The 17,433-nt window shown below is 24.9% G+C and overlaps 4 protein-coding genes across 8 annotated transcripts; 2 read left to right on the plus strand and 2 right to left on the minus strand.

The window, feature by feature from the left end:
- The first annotated feature begins 321 nt into the window (after nt 1–321).
- LOC113549601 (partner of xrn-2 protein 1-like) lies at nt 322–1,990 on the plus strand. 2 transcript variants are annotated; one of them, XM_026950984.1, is made up of 4 exons: nt 324–507; nt 677–858; nt 970–1,106; nt 1,833–1,990. In XM_026950984.1, coding segments are annotated over exons 2-4 (309 nt in total). In that variant the 5' UTR covers nt 324–507; nt 677–688; the 3' UTR covers nt 1,835–1,990. The 2 variants fall into 2 exon arrangements, with proteins under 2 accessions (XP_026806784.1, XP_026806785.1); XM_026950983.1 differs by lacking the exon at nt 1,833–1,990 and having other exon boundaries at nt 322–507; nt 970–1,114.
- Nucleotides 1,991–3,217: 1,227 nt separating this feature from the next.
- Nucleotides 3,218–5,854, minus strand: LOC113560356 (rhodanese domain-containing protein CG4456-like). Its single transcript, XM_026966186.1, has 3 exons — nt 5,470–5,854; nt 4,671–4,833; nt 3,218–3,803 (listed from the first exon to the last, which is right to left on the minus strand). Exons 1-3 carry the CDS (start codon nt 5,600–5,602, stop codon nt 3,746–3,748), a joined length of 354 nt encoding a protein of 117 aa, XP_026821987.1. The 5' UTR covers nt 5,603–5,854; the 3' UTR covers nt 3,218–3,745.
- Nucleotides 5,855–6,179: 325 nt separating this feature from the next.
- LOC113560354 (dopamine N-acetyltransferase-like) lies at nt 6,180–14,452 on the plus strand. Of its 3 annotated transcripts, none has more exons than XM_026966182.1 (4): nt 6,180–6,349; nt 11,193–11,421; nt 12,752–13,040; nt 14,203–14,452. In XM_026966182.1, the coding sequence occupies exons 2-4, from the start codon at nt 11,214–11,216 to the stop codon at nt 14,420–14,422; spliced, it is 717 nt and encodes a 238-aa protein (XP_026821983.1). In that variant the 5' UTR covers nt 6,180–6,349; nt 11,193–11,213; the 3' UTR covers nt 14,423–14,452. The 3 variants fall into 3 exon arrangements, with proteins under 3 accessions (XP_026821983.1, XP_026821984.1, XP_026821982.1); XM_026966183.1 differs by lacking the exon at nt 6,180–6,349 and adding an exon at nt 10,716–10,874 and having other exon boundaries at nt 11,173–11,421; XM_026966181.1 differs by lacking the exon at nt 6,180–6,349 and adding an exon at nt 10,717–10,874.
- Nucleotides 14,453–14,999: 547 nt separating this feature from the next.
- LOC113560355 (rhodanese domain-containing protein CG4456-like) lies at nt 15,000–16,674 on the minus strand. 2 transcript variants are annotated; one of them, XM_026966185.1, is made up of 5 exons: nt 16,526–16,674; nt 16,136–16,230; nt 15,438–15,632; nt 15,204–15,363; nt 15,000–15,131 (listed from the first exon to the last, which is right to left on the minus strand). In XM_026966185.1, the coding sequence occupies exons 2-5, from the start codon at nt 16,200–16,202 to the stop codon at nt 15,083–15,085; spliced, it is 471 nt and encodes a 156-aa protein (XP_026821986.1). In that variant the 5' UTR covers nt 16,203–16,230; nt 16,526–16,674; the 3' UTR covers nt 15,000–15,082. The 2 variants fall into 2 exon arrangements, with proteins under 2 accessions (XP_026821986.1, XP_026821985.1); XM_026966184.1 differs by lacking the exon at nt 16,526–16,674 and having other exon boundaries at nt 16,136–16,448.
- Between the last annotated feature and the right edge of the window lie 759 nt (nt 16,675–17,433).

Consider the following 17,433-nt stretch of genomic DNA (forward strand, 5'->3'; position numbering starts at 1 on the left):
GTTTAATTTTAAATTCTGAGTGGAGCGACAAATGTATTGGTTTTACAATGCGTTTTTTTTTCTGTTTATCGTCGCTTTTAAGCGAAGTAAAAAATAAAAATAACTTTGATTATTTCAACTTTGAGGTTGGTTTCTGGTAGGAAATTGTATCTAGTTTCTGGGATTAAAACGCGAATTAAGATTTACGATATAGATATACGAATTAAAATATAATTCGTGGACTAAAAGTAAAAATGCTCAGAATCAATTTTTTTATTAGGAAAAAACAAAAAATAAGATAAAAAAAATTTAGGTAAATGGGAATTGCCCTTATCACGTGTTATCACATTGTACTCATCACACAAAAACAGCAAAACACCGATATTTGTTTAAAATTTACTATTCAAAGCTTCAGACTTTAGCGTTTGACGTACCTAACGATTAACTATTTTTTTTGAGTTTAAGACTATTTGGGTCTATTTTTTTAAAAAAGGTCGAAGAGTGAGCGAGACTCAGTTTTTTAAAATAGTAAGTTTTTCATTTAGTTTATATTATTATTATATAAATGTTGTTGCTTTTATTTAATTTTGTAGACATTTTATAAATTTCTTAATACCAACATATTGATAAATGTAATTGAAAAATTATTAACTTATGCAATGTTTAAACTTTATTTTTCTTTCTTTTTTATTTACAGGTACCTATAATTATGTCTTTTGACACATCTTGGGATGTTGATAAATACAGATCTGAACATGAATATGAAGATCATTGGAAATTTAGGCGTCAGTTTTTAGTTGCTCATCAAGACAAATTCCCTGAAGATCGATTAGTGTGTTTAGCCCAAGTGTTTTTTAATGTTGAGTTTTTAGGATGCCAGTGAGTTCAAATTTTAATCGATCTGTATAATTTTTAATATTAATGTTTTTGAATCCAACTATAAACTACAGTCTTTTAGTGTTGTTTTTAAAATAATTTTAATTATTTAAGGTACCCTAAAAAAGTCATGGACCTTATTGAAACACTATCTGAAGGTTTAGCTGATGACTTAAGAGAAAAACGTAAAGGAAAATTACAAAGAACTTTTGTTGCAGCATCAGATGCTGCCGAAGCTAAAGCTAAACGCTGTAAGTAAATAATTCAGTGATTTTCGCTTAATGTGATCAGTGATCACTTTGGATCAGACCATTTTGATTCTATTAACCGGTTGATTTCATAAAACATTTTTTTTTATTGATGAGTTTTTAATTAGATGTGTGTTTAAAATTAGATTAAAAGTTTAAAATAAAGTAAAGAAACTATCTATTTTTTATTGTATTTGAGAATCTACTAATTTCATTTTCATATTAGCCTGAAATTAAAATCCATATTCAGCTAATATAATATATATATGATTTTCAATTATTTAAAAATAAATAAATAATAATATATATTGTATATATTGTACTATAAGTTTTGGAACAACTGAAAAGTATAATTTTCGACATTTTTGAATAGCTCCTTTTAACTTTTTCAAATCAATTCATGTTTCTTTTTATTGAAGGTTTGAAATACCATTAAAATGATAAGAATGTTCTTAAAAATGATTCAATTATCCGGTACTTGGTGATTCTAAATTCTAATAAAAGGTTAATTTAACATTAGTAACATAAGAACTGGTTTGAGATTTTCAATTTTGATTCCAATAAACCGTTGATTCTATAAAACAGTGATCACATTAAGCAGAACTCACTGTATATAATATAATTCTAAATAAATTAAAACAATTACTTAAGTATCATTTAAATAGATTATTGTTATTCAATAATTAAAAAACTATATGTTTATTAATGTTTATACTTAATGTATTTCAGAAAATTATCATAACACTACATAACAGATCAATATCAACCAGATAAATTACAAATTACAAACTAATTATTCACACATTTATAATTACTGAACTATTAAAATTATAAAACCAATAGATTTAAAATAATATTTTTTAGTATGCATTACATGCATTATGATCTAATAATAATATACAATTTTTTTTTTTTAATTGAATTGAAGACTTATAATAATATATAGGTAATAAGTATAATTTGTATTTTCAATGTTGTTTTTTTTTTTTTTTTGTATACAAATCTGATTAAACAATACTATGTAATATTATTATACTTAGATTATATTATTCTTGACTAGAGCCAATATTTCTGGCACCTATACATTGCATGTATTCTTATATATACACATAAGTAATTAAAAAATATGAATGGGATAAGTAAGCAATGAGCTCATGATAACAATATGATGTGTGTTAATTTAATACAATATTATATTATATTTCATTGTTCTTGGGTTAATATTTTCTAAAATTCAGGGATGGCGAACTGTTCTATACCCACGTGTCAAATAAAAATGTTGCTTATGTTTTATTTTCCTTGTGTGTGCCAACTAATTTGATAACCCTTTATTTAAACTTAAAAATTCCAATATCTATGGCTTTAATGATAAAAAACATGTCAAATATAAAATTATTAAAAACATTAAATGTATCTATTAGAGTATTGGACTCTTAAAATATAAATAACATATAACTATATAAGTATGTTGAACTAATTCTGAGTTTATAAAAAATAAAAATATTAAAATATAAAAGATGTATACATGTTTTCATTTAAGAAAATGAATTTTGAGGACTTTTCCACTCAATAAGAATCACATTTTTATACTGATTATTTTCTAGCTTCAAATTAATAAATTTATTTCTCTAAATATTACTACCCTGAAATAGACTCTATAATATGCATAACATTGTATCAGCATGTTGTATGTGTTAATTTCATCTAATTAACATTCACTATACCACTTACCTAATTTTAAATTCAGTATAATCTTATATAAAATCATGATATGGCTTCATAGACCTTAAATCTAGTACGACTGTATGAGTATATATAATCTATCTTTCCATCATGTTTTGTCATCTTGTGTCCATTGTATCTGTATGTTGGCTTATGATAAAAATAAAAAAAATAACTCTAAAATTATATAAAAATCAATATGTGGGTTGGGAATTCCAATGATAAAAGAAAATAACAAAACTAATTTAATGAAACTTAATATATTTTGTTATAGCATAATTTTCATCCAATTTGGTTGCGACAATTATTGATCTTTTAACCATTGATATTAGATTAAAAAAAAAAAAAAAAAACACTTCATTAAAATATATAACAGACTAGATTAAAATTAATATACTAATTATAATTTTCTTCCTTCTTAAGTCTATGAAAAATTACAAAATCTAAACTTCAACTATAATATGTTTAAGTACTAGCCATTAAGTATTAAAATTATTAGGCATATAAAAAGATAAATCGCATTAGATATACAGGCATTGAGACATAAGGAAATATACTATACTATTGGTAGGTAGTTCCTAAATAATAAATAATAATTGTAGTCAATTAAGAAAATGTTCCGTGTTCCATTGGGAACATTATTGGCTATAATAGACAATAGTAAACTAGTAACTATTAAGTAATTAGATATTAGATAGATTCCCAAATCCTCCACAATTATAGTTGATATTTGTGGCTATTATACTAAAAAATGACTGCAAATTTTTTATGATTTAAATATGACATCTTGTCACTTATCATCACAATGTAGTAGGTAAAAAGTAATAGATACCTACTTTACTACTTAGAGTATAATATGTACAATGTATTGCTTATTAATATTTAATTTTGTTGTTTTCTAGTATTAGAATAATAATCTTTTATGTAGTTGGATATTTTACCGACCATTCGGCCCAACCGCCTGTGTAATTAAATAACCTGAAATGTCAAACTATAGATTAGGCATTATGCTGTATACATTAGTATTAGAATAGGGTACAAGTAAATGAACAAACCTTCATGGTTTCCCCCCTCCTATACCCAGACTATTTTCGATTAGTATTACACTGTTACATTTTACATTTTTAGTTCACATCTTTTAAAAAGTTATTTGAATACAAAATTATTTTTATTTATCTCATGCTAATTATTATTTATTGTCTTATTATGTTAAACAGAATATATTTCCAAGTATTACCATAAATATAAATATAGATACATATTTTAATAGTCTAAGTATTTGATGGGGGTTTTGGAAACAATTGTACAGTTAATTACACTTAACTGTACCATTGTACTTATTTTACCTTTTTCTAGTACCTTAATTACAATGAGTTTTTGTAAGATATAATTGTTATTATATTATTATTACCCATAAATCATAATATTTGTTTTAAAATTACTTATTATTTTTATATTATTTTTGTTTTTAATTATTAAATAGGCAATGATCATTCAAAATTAAAATATACGTCTATAATTATTCTTAAAAAAATTAATGGGAAAATATCTGCATTAAAAAATTAATTGGTAGGGGAATGTTTTTCTACACCGAAAATAGCCTGGAAGTAAATTGTTCATTTGTACATTTGTTGTCGTTATTCAAACAAGATTTGATCCGTAAAACAAAAAAAGGTAAGCAATATTATACCTTTTAATTTTTGAAAACCTCACACTCGTGATGCAAATATTTTGATTGCACCATCGTTCATAACTCGCCGAGTTACATAAGTTTCGATAAAAAAAAAAAAAATGAAATTTGCGTGGGGAAACTAAACCAATTATGTTAACAATAGAAGTATTTACTTTTTATAATCTAGTTTGAAAGCGATTTCAGCTGCACGGCGACTTCTATTTCCCCGGGCACAGGAGAATACGATTTCGTTGTTATCTTTGTCGGGTTTGGGCACGTTGTATTTTTTCTCGAATACTTCAGCAGGCAAACTTAAATCATTTTCTAACTCGCCAACTGAAATAATAATCAATTTAAATTGTTGTTCACATGCAGTCCCGCATATGAAAACACCGTGTTAGTAAGCAATACCATACCAATTTAAAAATTATAAAATAGGTCACTATAAGTACTACCTACAACCTACTCTATAGTTCATATTGTTACTAAGTAGTAGTCGCTCTAGTCAGTACTCATTATAGGTCCATATAAAAGATAATACCAAACATTATATTATCTACTACAACAATAGTGTTTGTCTGGTGTTAGTAAAATATTAATAATTATGTACAAAATGTTTTTGTCGTGAGCTTGTTGACTGTCACTGTTGAAGTGTTGAGTAGGTGTGAACATATGAATTGTAATTTTTGATTTCCCATATTATATTAATTTGTAGATGCATAGTATTCGTAAATTATAACGCGGCAACGCCCATTAAAATGTGAATGTTTAAGAAAATAATCTTACATAAAATAAAATAAAATAAACATTCACTCTAAAATAGATGACACGCCTAAAATCCTAAAGACTATTATCGTGAAGTCAATGATATTCACTAAAAATGTATAAGTTAGGTAATATTACGTACGATTTATAAATTGACATATTTTATTGTATAAAATATTATAATATTAAATTTATGTGTTATATTACGTGGAACATTTATACTGTTGGGTAACGATCCAGTCGCAGCAAGCTCGTGACGTTCACGGACATCGATCACAAATGATTTTTGGTCAATTTTTGCCAACAAGCCATCATAGTCTACATTCTCATAGACCGACATTACGATTGAATGATTGATATAAATAAATTGTTTCTATACTCGATCGATGGAGAACTATAACTAGTCTAAAAGCGAATGGTGACGTACGTATATTTAGGTATAATAGGTATGCAAATATTACGGTGCCGCAACAGCTTTCTTATAACATAATATTTCACGACTGTTATAAAATATGTACACTCGCCTGACTAAATTATTTTTATACACGCGCATACACTGACGATAATTTAGTGACGTCGTGACGACTAACGATCTCTCAATAATAATTCGAATGTGACTAGATAATTGACTATAATAATATAGGTACTAGGCATGAGTGACGAATGTCGTGAAGAGGGAGTACCGGAGATCGGAACCTATATTTATTATTAAAATATCGACTAATTAATTACAGTTAATTGTAGTTTGCTGTATTATACTTTAATATAATTATATAAAGCTGTAGTCGCCTATAGAGATATACCTTAGATATGTAGATATATTTTTTTTTTTTATTAAACAAAAAACATTGTAATATCTACTACCTTTAAGCATAACTTGTGTTGGAAGTAGAAAGTTACATGTTAAAAACTTAAACTATATATATATATATATATATATTAATTAATTAATTACAGCAGCAAATTGATTAATCGATATATAATTGATTTATATATATATATAAGTACCGTTGTACTGTTATAGAGATATCGGTGACACCAAAAATCTCCACTGTGACTTAGATGTATTACAGACATACAGCATAAGGTATGTATCATAATTCGTATTTAAAATGTTAGTTTTAAATGAAAATCTGGTTTTAAAAATAAAATAAGTATGATATTTAGATTATTTATTTATTTATATTATTTTTAAGTCAGTATATATTTTGACACCTATACGCTATAAATTATATTCTTATATATGTATAAACATACATAGAGTGGAGCAAATTAGAAATTTCTAGCCGTTCTAGGGTATGAATTTTTTGACTTGAAAATTTAATAGACAATGGTACTTTCGTAGTTTTGTGTGAAAATTATGTTCAAATTGATACATAAGCTGAAATTAATACATTTGCAAATAATAGCAGCATATTAGAAAAACATTATTTTGTTAATTTCCATTTATTTATTATACATCAGCAGTATGTAATAACTGCAGTTCTCTAGTGAATATAAATTTAATTATTAAGCCAGACAATAATCATAATTAAAAACAAAATACTAACACTAGTTATTCTTATTGCTTAAGTTTTATTTGTAGTAAAACGTAAAGCATTTATATTTTATATATTTAAATATTATTCTAAACTGAGTCAAGGGTGTCATTTGGAGAGGGGGATCAGGGTTTGCGATTGCACCCCTTACTATTAAAATAGTTCCAATTGGCCTGCACTCTGATGAAATAATGCACGATTATTAATATGATTAAAATTTAATTTAATTTAAATTTTTTTATTAACATTTATTAATATTGTCAATCGTGATTACAGCTTTAAATTGCATTGATTATAAATAAATATTGTGCTATACATTTTTATTATATTTTAGTTTTCAAATTTATTTTTACTATTTTTATGTTGATGATGCTTTGATTCGGTCCATGATGTATGGAAATAATTAATAATTCTAAGCAGAATAATGTACATATACGTAGTGTGTCTATTTCTATATGGCCTGGTGAAATTTTAAAATGGCCTGCTTGATATAACTCGCAAAAAAACTCGAAATGACGCCCTTGAGGCGAGTACTTGTGTTTTATTTAAATGTATGTACCTTTAATAGGTATTAAGATTAAATAAAAAAATGATTTGTAGTTTAAAACTTAATATATTGTAAATATTATACTTATAATTATTAGTTAGTTAAAAGATTTTATTTAAGGGGTTGTGAGGGATGAAGCGGGTCTATTTTTGAATGCAATTTGGTAGGTGCCAGATTTGGTATATTTTCCATTGGATATGCTAGTATGCTACCTATCCCTATTTATATTTGAGTTTGTGCCATCGCGCTAGGTACATAATAAAAAATGGGTTATATATACATTGTACAATGTACAGTACAGTTATTAGTATATCTCATATTAGCTATATTTTTTTGTGAACTGATGACAAGTTATAAAAGCAAGTTAATGTAATATCATAGTATTTATAATTAATATTAATAAATAATAATAATTTGCTACAGTTGCAGGACCTCCATCTCACCTTCCAATCACAGACCTGTCAGACCTTTAATAGCAATTAGTATTATTATAAAAATTATTACAACATATACCGATATTTTAATCTCAAACAATTTATACAATTTTGTTTAATTAAAACCCTCAATCTTAGTCCTAAGACATGCGTGTACGGTAGCGGGTAGTATGTAAATGTACGCGTGTAGCGTGTTACATATATTATGTGTAACCAGCTGTGTGTTTAGAATTGGTAAAAATGGTAGAATAATTTTTATCATTGCTTATCTGTTGTTATAAGATGTTTCGAGAGTCGAGGATATCTAGAGGACTAATAATTAAATAGGACGGGTGTATATGTCTTATGTAGGCTTTAAAAGTCTACGTGCGTGGGACCATTGGGACCACTCTAATATAACAACTAAAATTTAAACACGGTTCATTTGATGATTTATTATTTGGTGATATTTTGGATTTATTCCCTAAAATATTGTATTACCGGTCTTAAAAAAAACTGTTTACCGTTATAAAAAATGTAAACATTAAATGTTAGATAAACAAACTTTTAAACAATTTAAACGTTTATAGAGTTTTCCATCAAACGTTATAAATAATTTAGTATTTACTTACTCATGGTTTTAAGTATAAAATCGATATAATAAATCGATATGAATTAGTTGACGACGGTACTATATCATTGAACTCGGTCTTTTTTAATACAGATCAGTATCGGGTATGTTTTGCTAGTACCTTTACGACTATACGTACTATAAATTACTGTCTACTATAATGACTACAATACTACTATAGTTTTTATAATAGTGTTTGACGTTTAACATTAATTAGATTTAGCGTTTAATGGCATTGATGCTATGCAGAAGCCAGAAGCAGAATTAAACATACGTATATTATTATTATTATTATTATTATTATTAAGCCATAATTTTTAACAACGCGGGAACCAACTCGCACGTTTCGGAACCAATTCAGACACTCCGAATAATAATAACTCACTTGATACAAAGAGAACATTTTACCTGAGTGCGTAATTTTAGATGCGTCTATGTATAATTATAATTATTATATTTATTATTTTATTGTACTTATTATTTATATAATTTTTATAAATTTTAAACTATTATTTTATACTATTTTTTATGCTAAAAATTATAATACTTACTACACATTATATAATTTATATATATAGGTAATTACAAATCAATTTGTTTTTATCATTTTATACTATTTTACCTTATTAAAAAATTACATTGTATGCCACTCATACTAATTATATTTATCCTTTTATTATAAATATTATTATTATTTACATATTTACCTCCTCAATTTTATATATTTGTATTATAATCATGTATATATCTAATAATATATGAGGGCAACTGGTGGATTTTGTTTTAGATAGTTTGGGGGAATTAGTATAAAAAAAGGTACTTTTGAGGGCAACTGGCGTATGCTCCCAATGCCTCTTGAGGGTTTGAGAAGGTTTTGACGCATTTCCAGATTTGCATCATACCATACGCCAAAATAATTATAAGTAAAGACGTGTACAGCATGCATTTTGTGTGAATTTATAGTTTGGACTAATTAAAAATTTTAGTAAATTTTGATTACAAAATATTTTATAAATTTCAGCAATTTGGGCGAATTTCGTTACAATTAAACGATATATATATATATATATATATATATATAATAGTGACTGCATTTACAATAGTTTTTAATGGAATGGTTATGAAAAATTTATAAGGAACTTTGTATTAAATTTTAAAATTTATAAGCTTTTTGATCACAAAAAAAAATTTTCATTGACATTTAGAGAAAAAAAGTTGTGAATTTAAAATGTCTATAAATTGCTCAAAAGGAGTCAAAATATTGTATTATACTATACTAATATACTATAAATAAAAAAATTTGCTATAAAAGAGTACTATGAAAATTTGTTTTTAATAGTTACATACTTACATGCATAAATAAACTAGATCGATTTATTCAAAAACTGGTATGTGAAAAAAATTCCTGTTTGTTCTTATTTCATTTAAAATTACTAGAAATTTTAAAATTTCAAAATTCAACTTTCTTAGTCAACTTTCTAGTCTTTTATATTACATTTTTTATCAGAAGCCACCCTTATAGACTATAACTGAATATTGGAAGTATAGTTTTTACTATAAAATGTATATACATTCATAAATTAATCTTTAAAATACATAATATTACTATATTAGGTATCTATTATCGATTGTGTTAGTATAACTGGAATAATAATAAGAATAGTTATGTAATAGGTTAATTAAAATAGAATTGGAGGAACTAAAATATAATCCAGTAGCTATGTTTTAGTTGATGTTGGGTATAAATTTGAAAAATTGACGTTAAAGTATCGACTATATCGTACATTCATAAATACTTACTATGTATTAAGCAAAAATATGTAATATAGTAATTAACTGTTACAAAATTGAATAAACAATTGTATACATTTTAATCATTATAGCTGTACGTAAAACTATAAAATGTATAAATTAAAAAAAAACGAACCTGTTTTAATTAAAAAAAAAATCGATTTTTATGACTATATTATTAGACGTTTACACAGTACACCTACCTAATATATATTTTAAATAATTGCACATATAGAAATCATAAATTAAAAGCAATCTCAACAATTAATAATACTCTTATACGATAAACTTAATTGTTAATAATATTACAAGGTTATTTAGAAACATAAAATAAATATCTAATATAGACATCCATACAACGAACACATTCATTTATTTTTAGGTATAATACAGTTTATAAATTATGTTTAGGTGATCATATATATATATATATATATATATATTACGTATCCATACAATATACAATATAATATAGACAATATAGCGGTAATCTTGCTATAGATAACAACAGTCAACAAAAACAATTTTAAAAATGTGATGTCTATTACGCTCGTCGGTGTTAATTAAGATAAATATATATTATATACACAGACACGTTTTTTATATTCATGTAGTGGTAAATATTGAATAGTATACGTTACGTGTATGTTTAGTACGTATGTATTTATCTATCAACATGCATTATTGACTAGGTACTTACTATATAATAATTACTAATTAGTAATGTAGGAATTTTTGTTTAATATTCGATTTTTTATGTTTACAGCGTATCATAATATTTTGAGAAATATTATTATACACGTATATTGTAAATTCATCTATTGACTTTCTTTGTGTATATAATGTATTATATATAATTATTGTACAATATTAATTATATATATATAGTATTTTAATAATAATAAGTGAAAGTTTTGAGTAACCTAAATAATACATATGTATAAAATATTTTATGTAAATTAAAACAAAACTAATATTATAGTATTATAGTTATAATACAAACATTTCAGTTCACAAATACATTAAAGAAAATGAATAATTCCAACATAGACAAGCTACGTCTCAGCTATAATATCGTGCCAATGTCTTTCAATGATGACAATGATAGACAAAAAGTTATCGAATTTATAAAAAAATTTTTCTTTCAACAAGAACCATTGATAATGTGTATACAGTTATTTAAAGATGTCGAATCAGTGGATAAACTTCAAAATCATCTTTTCAAAACTTTGGACAATGGTAAGCTGTTATTATAAATTGATACATAAATAATGTTGAAACGTATACCATATAACAAAAAAAAAAAAGTTATTTCAATTATATTACAGTAAATATTATATACACGTTGGATGGGTGATTTACTAGGTATTATGCTTCTCAAGTATATATATACATTTTGTATATACTAAAAAATTTAATTTTCAAATACTTGTAGATTTATACCGGAATGTCCAATGGTGATACCTATAAACTTTTTTTTTCAAATAAAACTTTTTTACTGTAAATCAAAATTTGAACGAGTTCGTACCTAAGTAACCTTATTTATAGTTTCTCATTTATTAAATTGTATATACTATAATTATACTCCTTAAAGAGTAGGGATATTGGATAATGGTTTTCAATAAATTATAAAATAGATGTAATATTTAGTCTAGTAAATAGATACTTATATTAAATCTAACCTATAATGTACAAAATGCTAATATTATGTTTAATTTTAACATCTAGTAATTAATTTCTATAAATTCTATAATCACCAAAGCATTTCAACCCCCTCTCCCACCCATACCTTTAAATCTATTATCCTTGGTAGGTACTTATCTAAATAGTATCTATATAGTTTAATAATTTAGAAATTAACTATTTGTTAACATTTTTAATTATATATATTACCATTTTAAACGTTTGATTGGCTTTAGCTTTTACGGTGAAAAGGTAGCTTTTATTTTAAAACATGGTTTTTATAGGTATACTAAAAATTTCCAAAAATTCAGATTTAAATTAAATTTTCGAAATTAGGGAAGTATATATTATATGGCATGCATAGTAAATGACCTTATATATAAATAAATAAATAAATAATTAAATACACAATTTAGAAATTTAAATTTAAATAATAAAATTTTAGCAGATGGCGGAAAAATAGAATTAGCTAGAATTTTAGAGTGAAGCTTATATTTTTTTTTAACTAAAATTTCCATTTATGGTTTTATCATTCTCATTATAATATTATCTATATGTTCTACTGTTCTACATTGAGCGTCATACACTGTTTTATATTATTGTATTATATTATAAGTCTATATGATGAAATTATATTTCATACAAAAATAATAACAATAATAACCAAACATACATAACAAAAAAGTGTAAATAATTTGTTTTAAATTTGTACTTTTATTGCATACATCCCACGTCAATTTTCTGTTAAATATATATATATAGCACACCTGCCTCCAATCGATTTATTTCTCTACTTATACGTTGAAGAATTCATTATCTAAATGTTAATTAATTTTTATGATTTATAGACCATACAGCAAAAAACATGTCTTATTTGTAAATTTAGGTTTAACTTTCAAAGCCGTTTCTTCGGATGGAGATTTGATTGGTGTTATTACCAACGAAATAATTGATCGGAATAATGAAACACGAAGTAATTGTAGCAGTAACAACAAAGATCAAGTGGGAAGTTTAAAATTCAATGAGTTCATGAAACTTTTTCAAAAAATCGAACAAGAATCAAATATGTTTGAAAGGTATCCAGATGTAAATCGGGTAATGGATATTAAAGCGGTCGCTGTGAATGAAAAATTTAGAGGTCAAGGAGTTTGCAAAGCACTTTTTTATAAATGCAAGTACGTTAGCCACACACTGTTCCTAAACTCCGTTGGTAAATATTTTTAAGTATAGTTGCATACTAATTATAATTTATAATTATGCACAATGATAATAATTTATTAATAATACTATTATAAGTATAATTATAGACTATGTCTAGATATTTTTAGTGCTATCAGATCTATAAAGCTATATAATATAATATGATAATTGATAATTACTACCTAATTAAGTAGGAAACTAGGAAATATAAATTATCAACTGTAATTTATGATGTATATTGTATATAATATGTACTTATACTTACTTTAGTTATATTCATAAAACTATTTATATTCATAGGTATATATATATATACATATATTGTATACATACCTAATTTATATATAGGTTATAGCCTATGGTGTCTAGCCGTCTAGGTATAGTGTAATCGAACTTTAGGCCAATATCGAATATCCATTTCAAGAACTACAATTATAACATAGGTATTAGACGTTTTAGTTTATGTAATATAAACTCATTTTATTTATTTTGTGAAGTAGAAATCATTATTGACACTTAGTATACTTAATTTTTTGAATTAACACCACCCATATGGATAACTTTTTGTGAATCAGTATATAGAGTACACATTTAATTGTTACTAAATTATATAGGTATCTATTAATATACAAATATTAACGTATGTATTGAGTAATGGGTATATATTAAACAATATTTGTTTTCATTTTTGATTAACACATTTACATTTCATGACATCCCAAGTTTGCCACTCAACATTTACAAAATCATTTAAAATATATGAAATGGTGATATTATACATTAGAAAATAAAACAAATATTCTCATATTATTTTTAGATTTAAGAAAGGTAGATTCTTCTACATAAGTGCAATTTTAGAGGGGCTTGGGGGCTAAGTCCCTCAAAATGGTTTGTATACATCCGCTTCCACCTTTATATATCTCAGGGAGCATACACACAGTATACATACAAATTATAATAGCTCCTCCAAATTTAAAACTCAAATTGTGCAAATATTCTTCTAGTTATTCTGAACAATACAATTTTCCAATAAAATAAAATCAATTGAATTTGTATTTATTTTAATATTTGTTACATAATATGATATTATCTATATTATTATTTGTGGTTATTTAAGGTTTTAAATTTAAATTTCAGGGAGTTGGCATTAGAAAACAAATGCTCAATGGTCCGCGTCGACTGTAGTAGTTATTTTTCTGCTAGTGCAGCAGAGAAACTAGGATTTCAATGCATCTATTCCTTGAATTATGAAGAATATAAAAATGAAAAAGATGAAGTGATATTTAATTCTTTACCTCCTCACAAACAATTTAAAGTTTATGTAATTTCTATTGAAAAATTCTTTGACGCAGATTAATTAAAAATTATTATGATATATATATATATATATATATATATATATAAATAATTAATTATATAATTATGTATTTACAATGCTACAATCTACTCTTACAGTTGTATGAACTCATACAAACATATGCTATTATATTTTCAATCTATAAATTAAAAACATATAAATATATATAAATATTTTTATTTCAAACAATTTATTATTTATAAAGACTAAATATAATATGATATTCGCCTAAAGCGATATTTACTGTCTCCATTTTAAAATACCTATGCATCATTTTTTATTATTTGTTATTAGTTATTACTTAATAGTTTATGTGATAAAATGAATATAATTTTATATATTCATAGGTATATTAGATCATTTATTAAACATCTTAATAATATTTATTACTTTATATTTAGCATTGTATTTATCACCAACACATTAAGACATTTTTCATCACCTTTTCCTAAATATAAAGGTAATTGAATAGTTAAGGTTTAAACCCTAAATAGTATTTATGATAAATTTCTACAAAACTATTTAGGTTTGTATAACGTTGAATATTGTTAATTAATCATAAATAAAAAATACAATTTTAAAACGATAACAGTCTACTTGCTATTAGGACATACACTGAGTACTGACTAATAAAAATATAAATGGTACATATATATTTTTTCATTTGTGTGACTCCCATCCAAACCATCCTTCGGTATAATTGAAAAGACTAAAATCAAATTAGCTAAATAAGTTTCAATTATCATGTCTGTATAAATTAAGGTTATTCAAAAATATATACTTTTTATAACCCAAGTCTGCAACATAACGGCATGCTTTTAAACTCCTTATTCCTTTAGCGCAAGAAAAAACAATTTTTTGATCTTTATCTGGTTTATGAATATTGTACTTTTCTAAGAATTTTTCAGGTGCAGATTCAAATGCAGTATTTAACTCATCGACTAAAATAAAAACAAAAATATAAGTAAGTATTCAAACTAATATTAATTAAAAAAATATTAATGTGTTAACACACGTGGAATATTATAGCTATTTGGTAAAACTCCTGTGGCAGCTAATTCTTCTTTAGTACGTACATCAATAATTAATACATCATTTTGGTTGATAAAATCTTTCAATTTTTCATAATTAATATCTGTAATTAATGGTGGAGACGTGCCAGCAAAACTGCGATTTTGAATAAGTGAGCAAGAGTTTGATTTGGCTTTATCTTAAACATTGAAACATTTTGAATTAAGTATTGTTATTACAACTTATAAGTACTGTTTAATTTATCCTTTGGTTACTAGAGCAATGGCCAATGGATTTAATTTTCAATATAGATTATATAGTAATCTATTATATTTGATTAAAGGAAAATAAGGTTAGGACAAATTAAAAACAATGACACAACCATATTAGTAGTAGAGTAAGCTGGACTGGACATATTTGAAAAGTTTTATTGAAAAACATGCAAGGAATCTGATATAAGTAAAATATAATATAATTATGATTATAATATTAGATTTTTATAATTAAATTTGAAAATATAAATAATTTAAATGTAAGCTTTTACTCAAAATATGTCTAGTAAAGGCCTTATTATGGTAGGTAAAAATAATATATGTGCTTCATTCCTGATAAAATTGATTGAATATAAATCAATTTATTTTAATATGCATTTTTATTATAGTCGTAATTCGTAATCATAATCAACCAAAATCAGAAACTTACAAAGTAGTATAGGTTTTGTTTTTTTCATGAACTGTTTGTTTACTACTTTCCCAGATAGGTAGTGCATTTGTACAATGAAAGGAGAACATTGATTTCTTAAAATTTTTAACATGATTTAAAATTATTTAAGTGTGTACAGTAAATATTTAAATATGATATTATATAATATAGTTATTGATCAATTAATATAATATAAATATTGCAGTAAATGATGTTTATCTATCAGTATAGATACGAAAATATCTATATTATACAAGAATTTATTAAAATTTGATAGTAATTTAAACAGAAAACAAATAAAAATTTGTAGAAAAAATTACATAAACATTTACAATAATTATCAATAAAAAATTATTATAATTTTGTTTTATCAAATTATAATCCATTTACCATTATAAGTACTACCAATAGAATATTATTCTGTGGTACGACCTTGATTGAATCTAAGTATTTCCATAGAACATTATGTTCTATGACCAAAGCTAGGTGAAAGCACGTGAAAGGCAGTAATCGTATTTCATACGAATCGTTCGACTAGTGGTGATAAGAAAGCTTTACATTTCATTAGGTTTCGGGGGTCGGGGAGTGCCGTATTATATCGTTAAAACCGTAAAGAATAGTGATGGGAATAATCGAATGCTTTTTTATCTCAACACCCGTATACTACTGACTACTTTATAGTTTATATCAATAAAAATAATAATACAATTAGGTAGGTAAATAATTTATGATAAAATAATCGAATAATTTATCAGTTCAAATAATAATAATAATAGTATAAAATATAAATAGTTTAATACTTAAGTCTAAAGTAGTAAAGAAGATGTCGTCCTTGTGGTTTACTGGTGTGTAATTATAATTATCGATTGTTTTAAAAGTATAGAAATAATTTTCATTGATGTCATTAGAACGATAATTATTAAATCAAAACCATTGCTGCTCAAACGGCCGACTCCCAATACAATATATTTAACTCACGTCCTACTGATTACCAATAATTGCTTATTGGGTCAAAGTGGGTCAAAGAATACGATATCATATTAATTAAATGCAAACTTAATTTACTCCTAAATCTAAAAGAAAAAAAGGAATGCTTGAGAGCTTGTAGCAAGACAGTAACAGGCAACAGCAGCTAGTTAATCTTGGACTCCGTAAGGGCCAAGCAGCCTCATAATTTTCATACTAGCGATGGAGGTAGGTGTAGTGGTATCCTAGGACTCAGCAATCAAGGAGCCAAAAATATTTGTCAACCAGGCACTTACAAACCAGACTACGAGTCACTAGATCATGGAAACCGA

This window comes from Rhopalosiphum maidis, chromosome 4 (genome assembly GCF_003676215.2).
Source record: "Rhopalosiphum maidis isolate BTI-1 chromosome 4, ASM367621v3, whole genome shotgun sequence".
Taxonomy (NCBI): Eukaryota; Metazoa; Arthropoda; class Insecta; order Hemiptera; family Aphididae; genus Rhopalosiphum; species Rhopalosiphum maidis.

Excerpts from the sequence above, each read along its gene's own strand:
- LOC113549601 (XM_026950983.1), top strand. The coding sequence starts at position 689 with ATGTCTTTTGACACATCTTGGGATGTTGATAAATACAGATCTGAACAT. Across the intron at positions 859-969 it reads GTTGAGTTTTTAGGATGCCA|GTACCCTAAAAAAGTCATGG; the intron begins GTGAGTTCAAAT and ends TAATTATTTAAG.
- LOC113560356 (XM_026966186.1), bottom strand. The coding sequence starts at position 5,602 with ATGTCGGTCTATGAGAATGTAGACTATGATGGCTTGTTGGCAAAAATT. Across the intron at positions 4,834-5,469 it reads CAACAGTATAAATGTTCCAC|TTGGCGAGTTAGAAAATGAT; the intron begins GTAATATAACAC and ends TTATTATTTCAG. Across the intron at positions 3,804-4,670 it reads TTCAAACTAGATTATAAAAA|GTTATTTAATTACACAGGCG; the intron begins GTAAATACTTCT and ends TTGACATTTCAG.
- LOC113560354 (XM_026966182.1), top strand. The coding sequence starts at position 11,214 with ATGAATAATTCCAACATAGACAAGCTACGTCTCAGCTATAATATCGTG. Across the intron at positions 11,422-12,751 it reads TTTCAAAACTTTGGACAATG|GTTTAACTTTCAAAGCCGTT; the intron begins GTAAGCTGTTAT and ends TTGTAAATTTAG. Across the intron at positions 13,041-14,202 it reads GCACTTTTTTATAAATGCAA|GGAGTTGGCATTAGAAAACA; the intron begins GTACGTTAGCCA and ends TTTAAATTTCAG.
- LOC113560355 (XM_026966184.1), bottom strand. The coding sequence starts at position 16,247 with ATGTTAAAAATTTTAAGAAATCAATGTTCTCCTTTCATTGTACAAATG. Across the intron at positions 15,364-15,437 it reads AAATAGCTATAATATTCCAC|TCGATGAGTTAAATACTGCA; the intron begins GTGTGTTAACAC and ends TTTTTATTTTAG. Across the intron at positions 15,132-15,203 it reads GCAGACTTGGGTTATAAAAA|TCTTTTCAATTATACCGAAG; the intron begins GTATATATTTTT and ends ATTTGATTTTAG.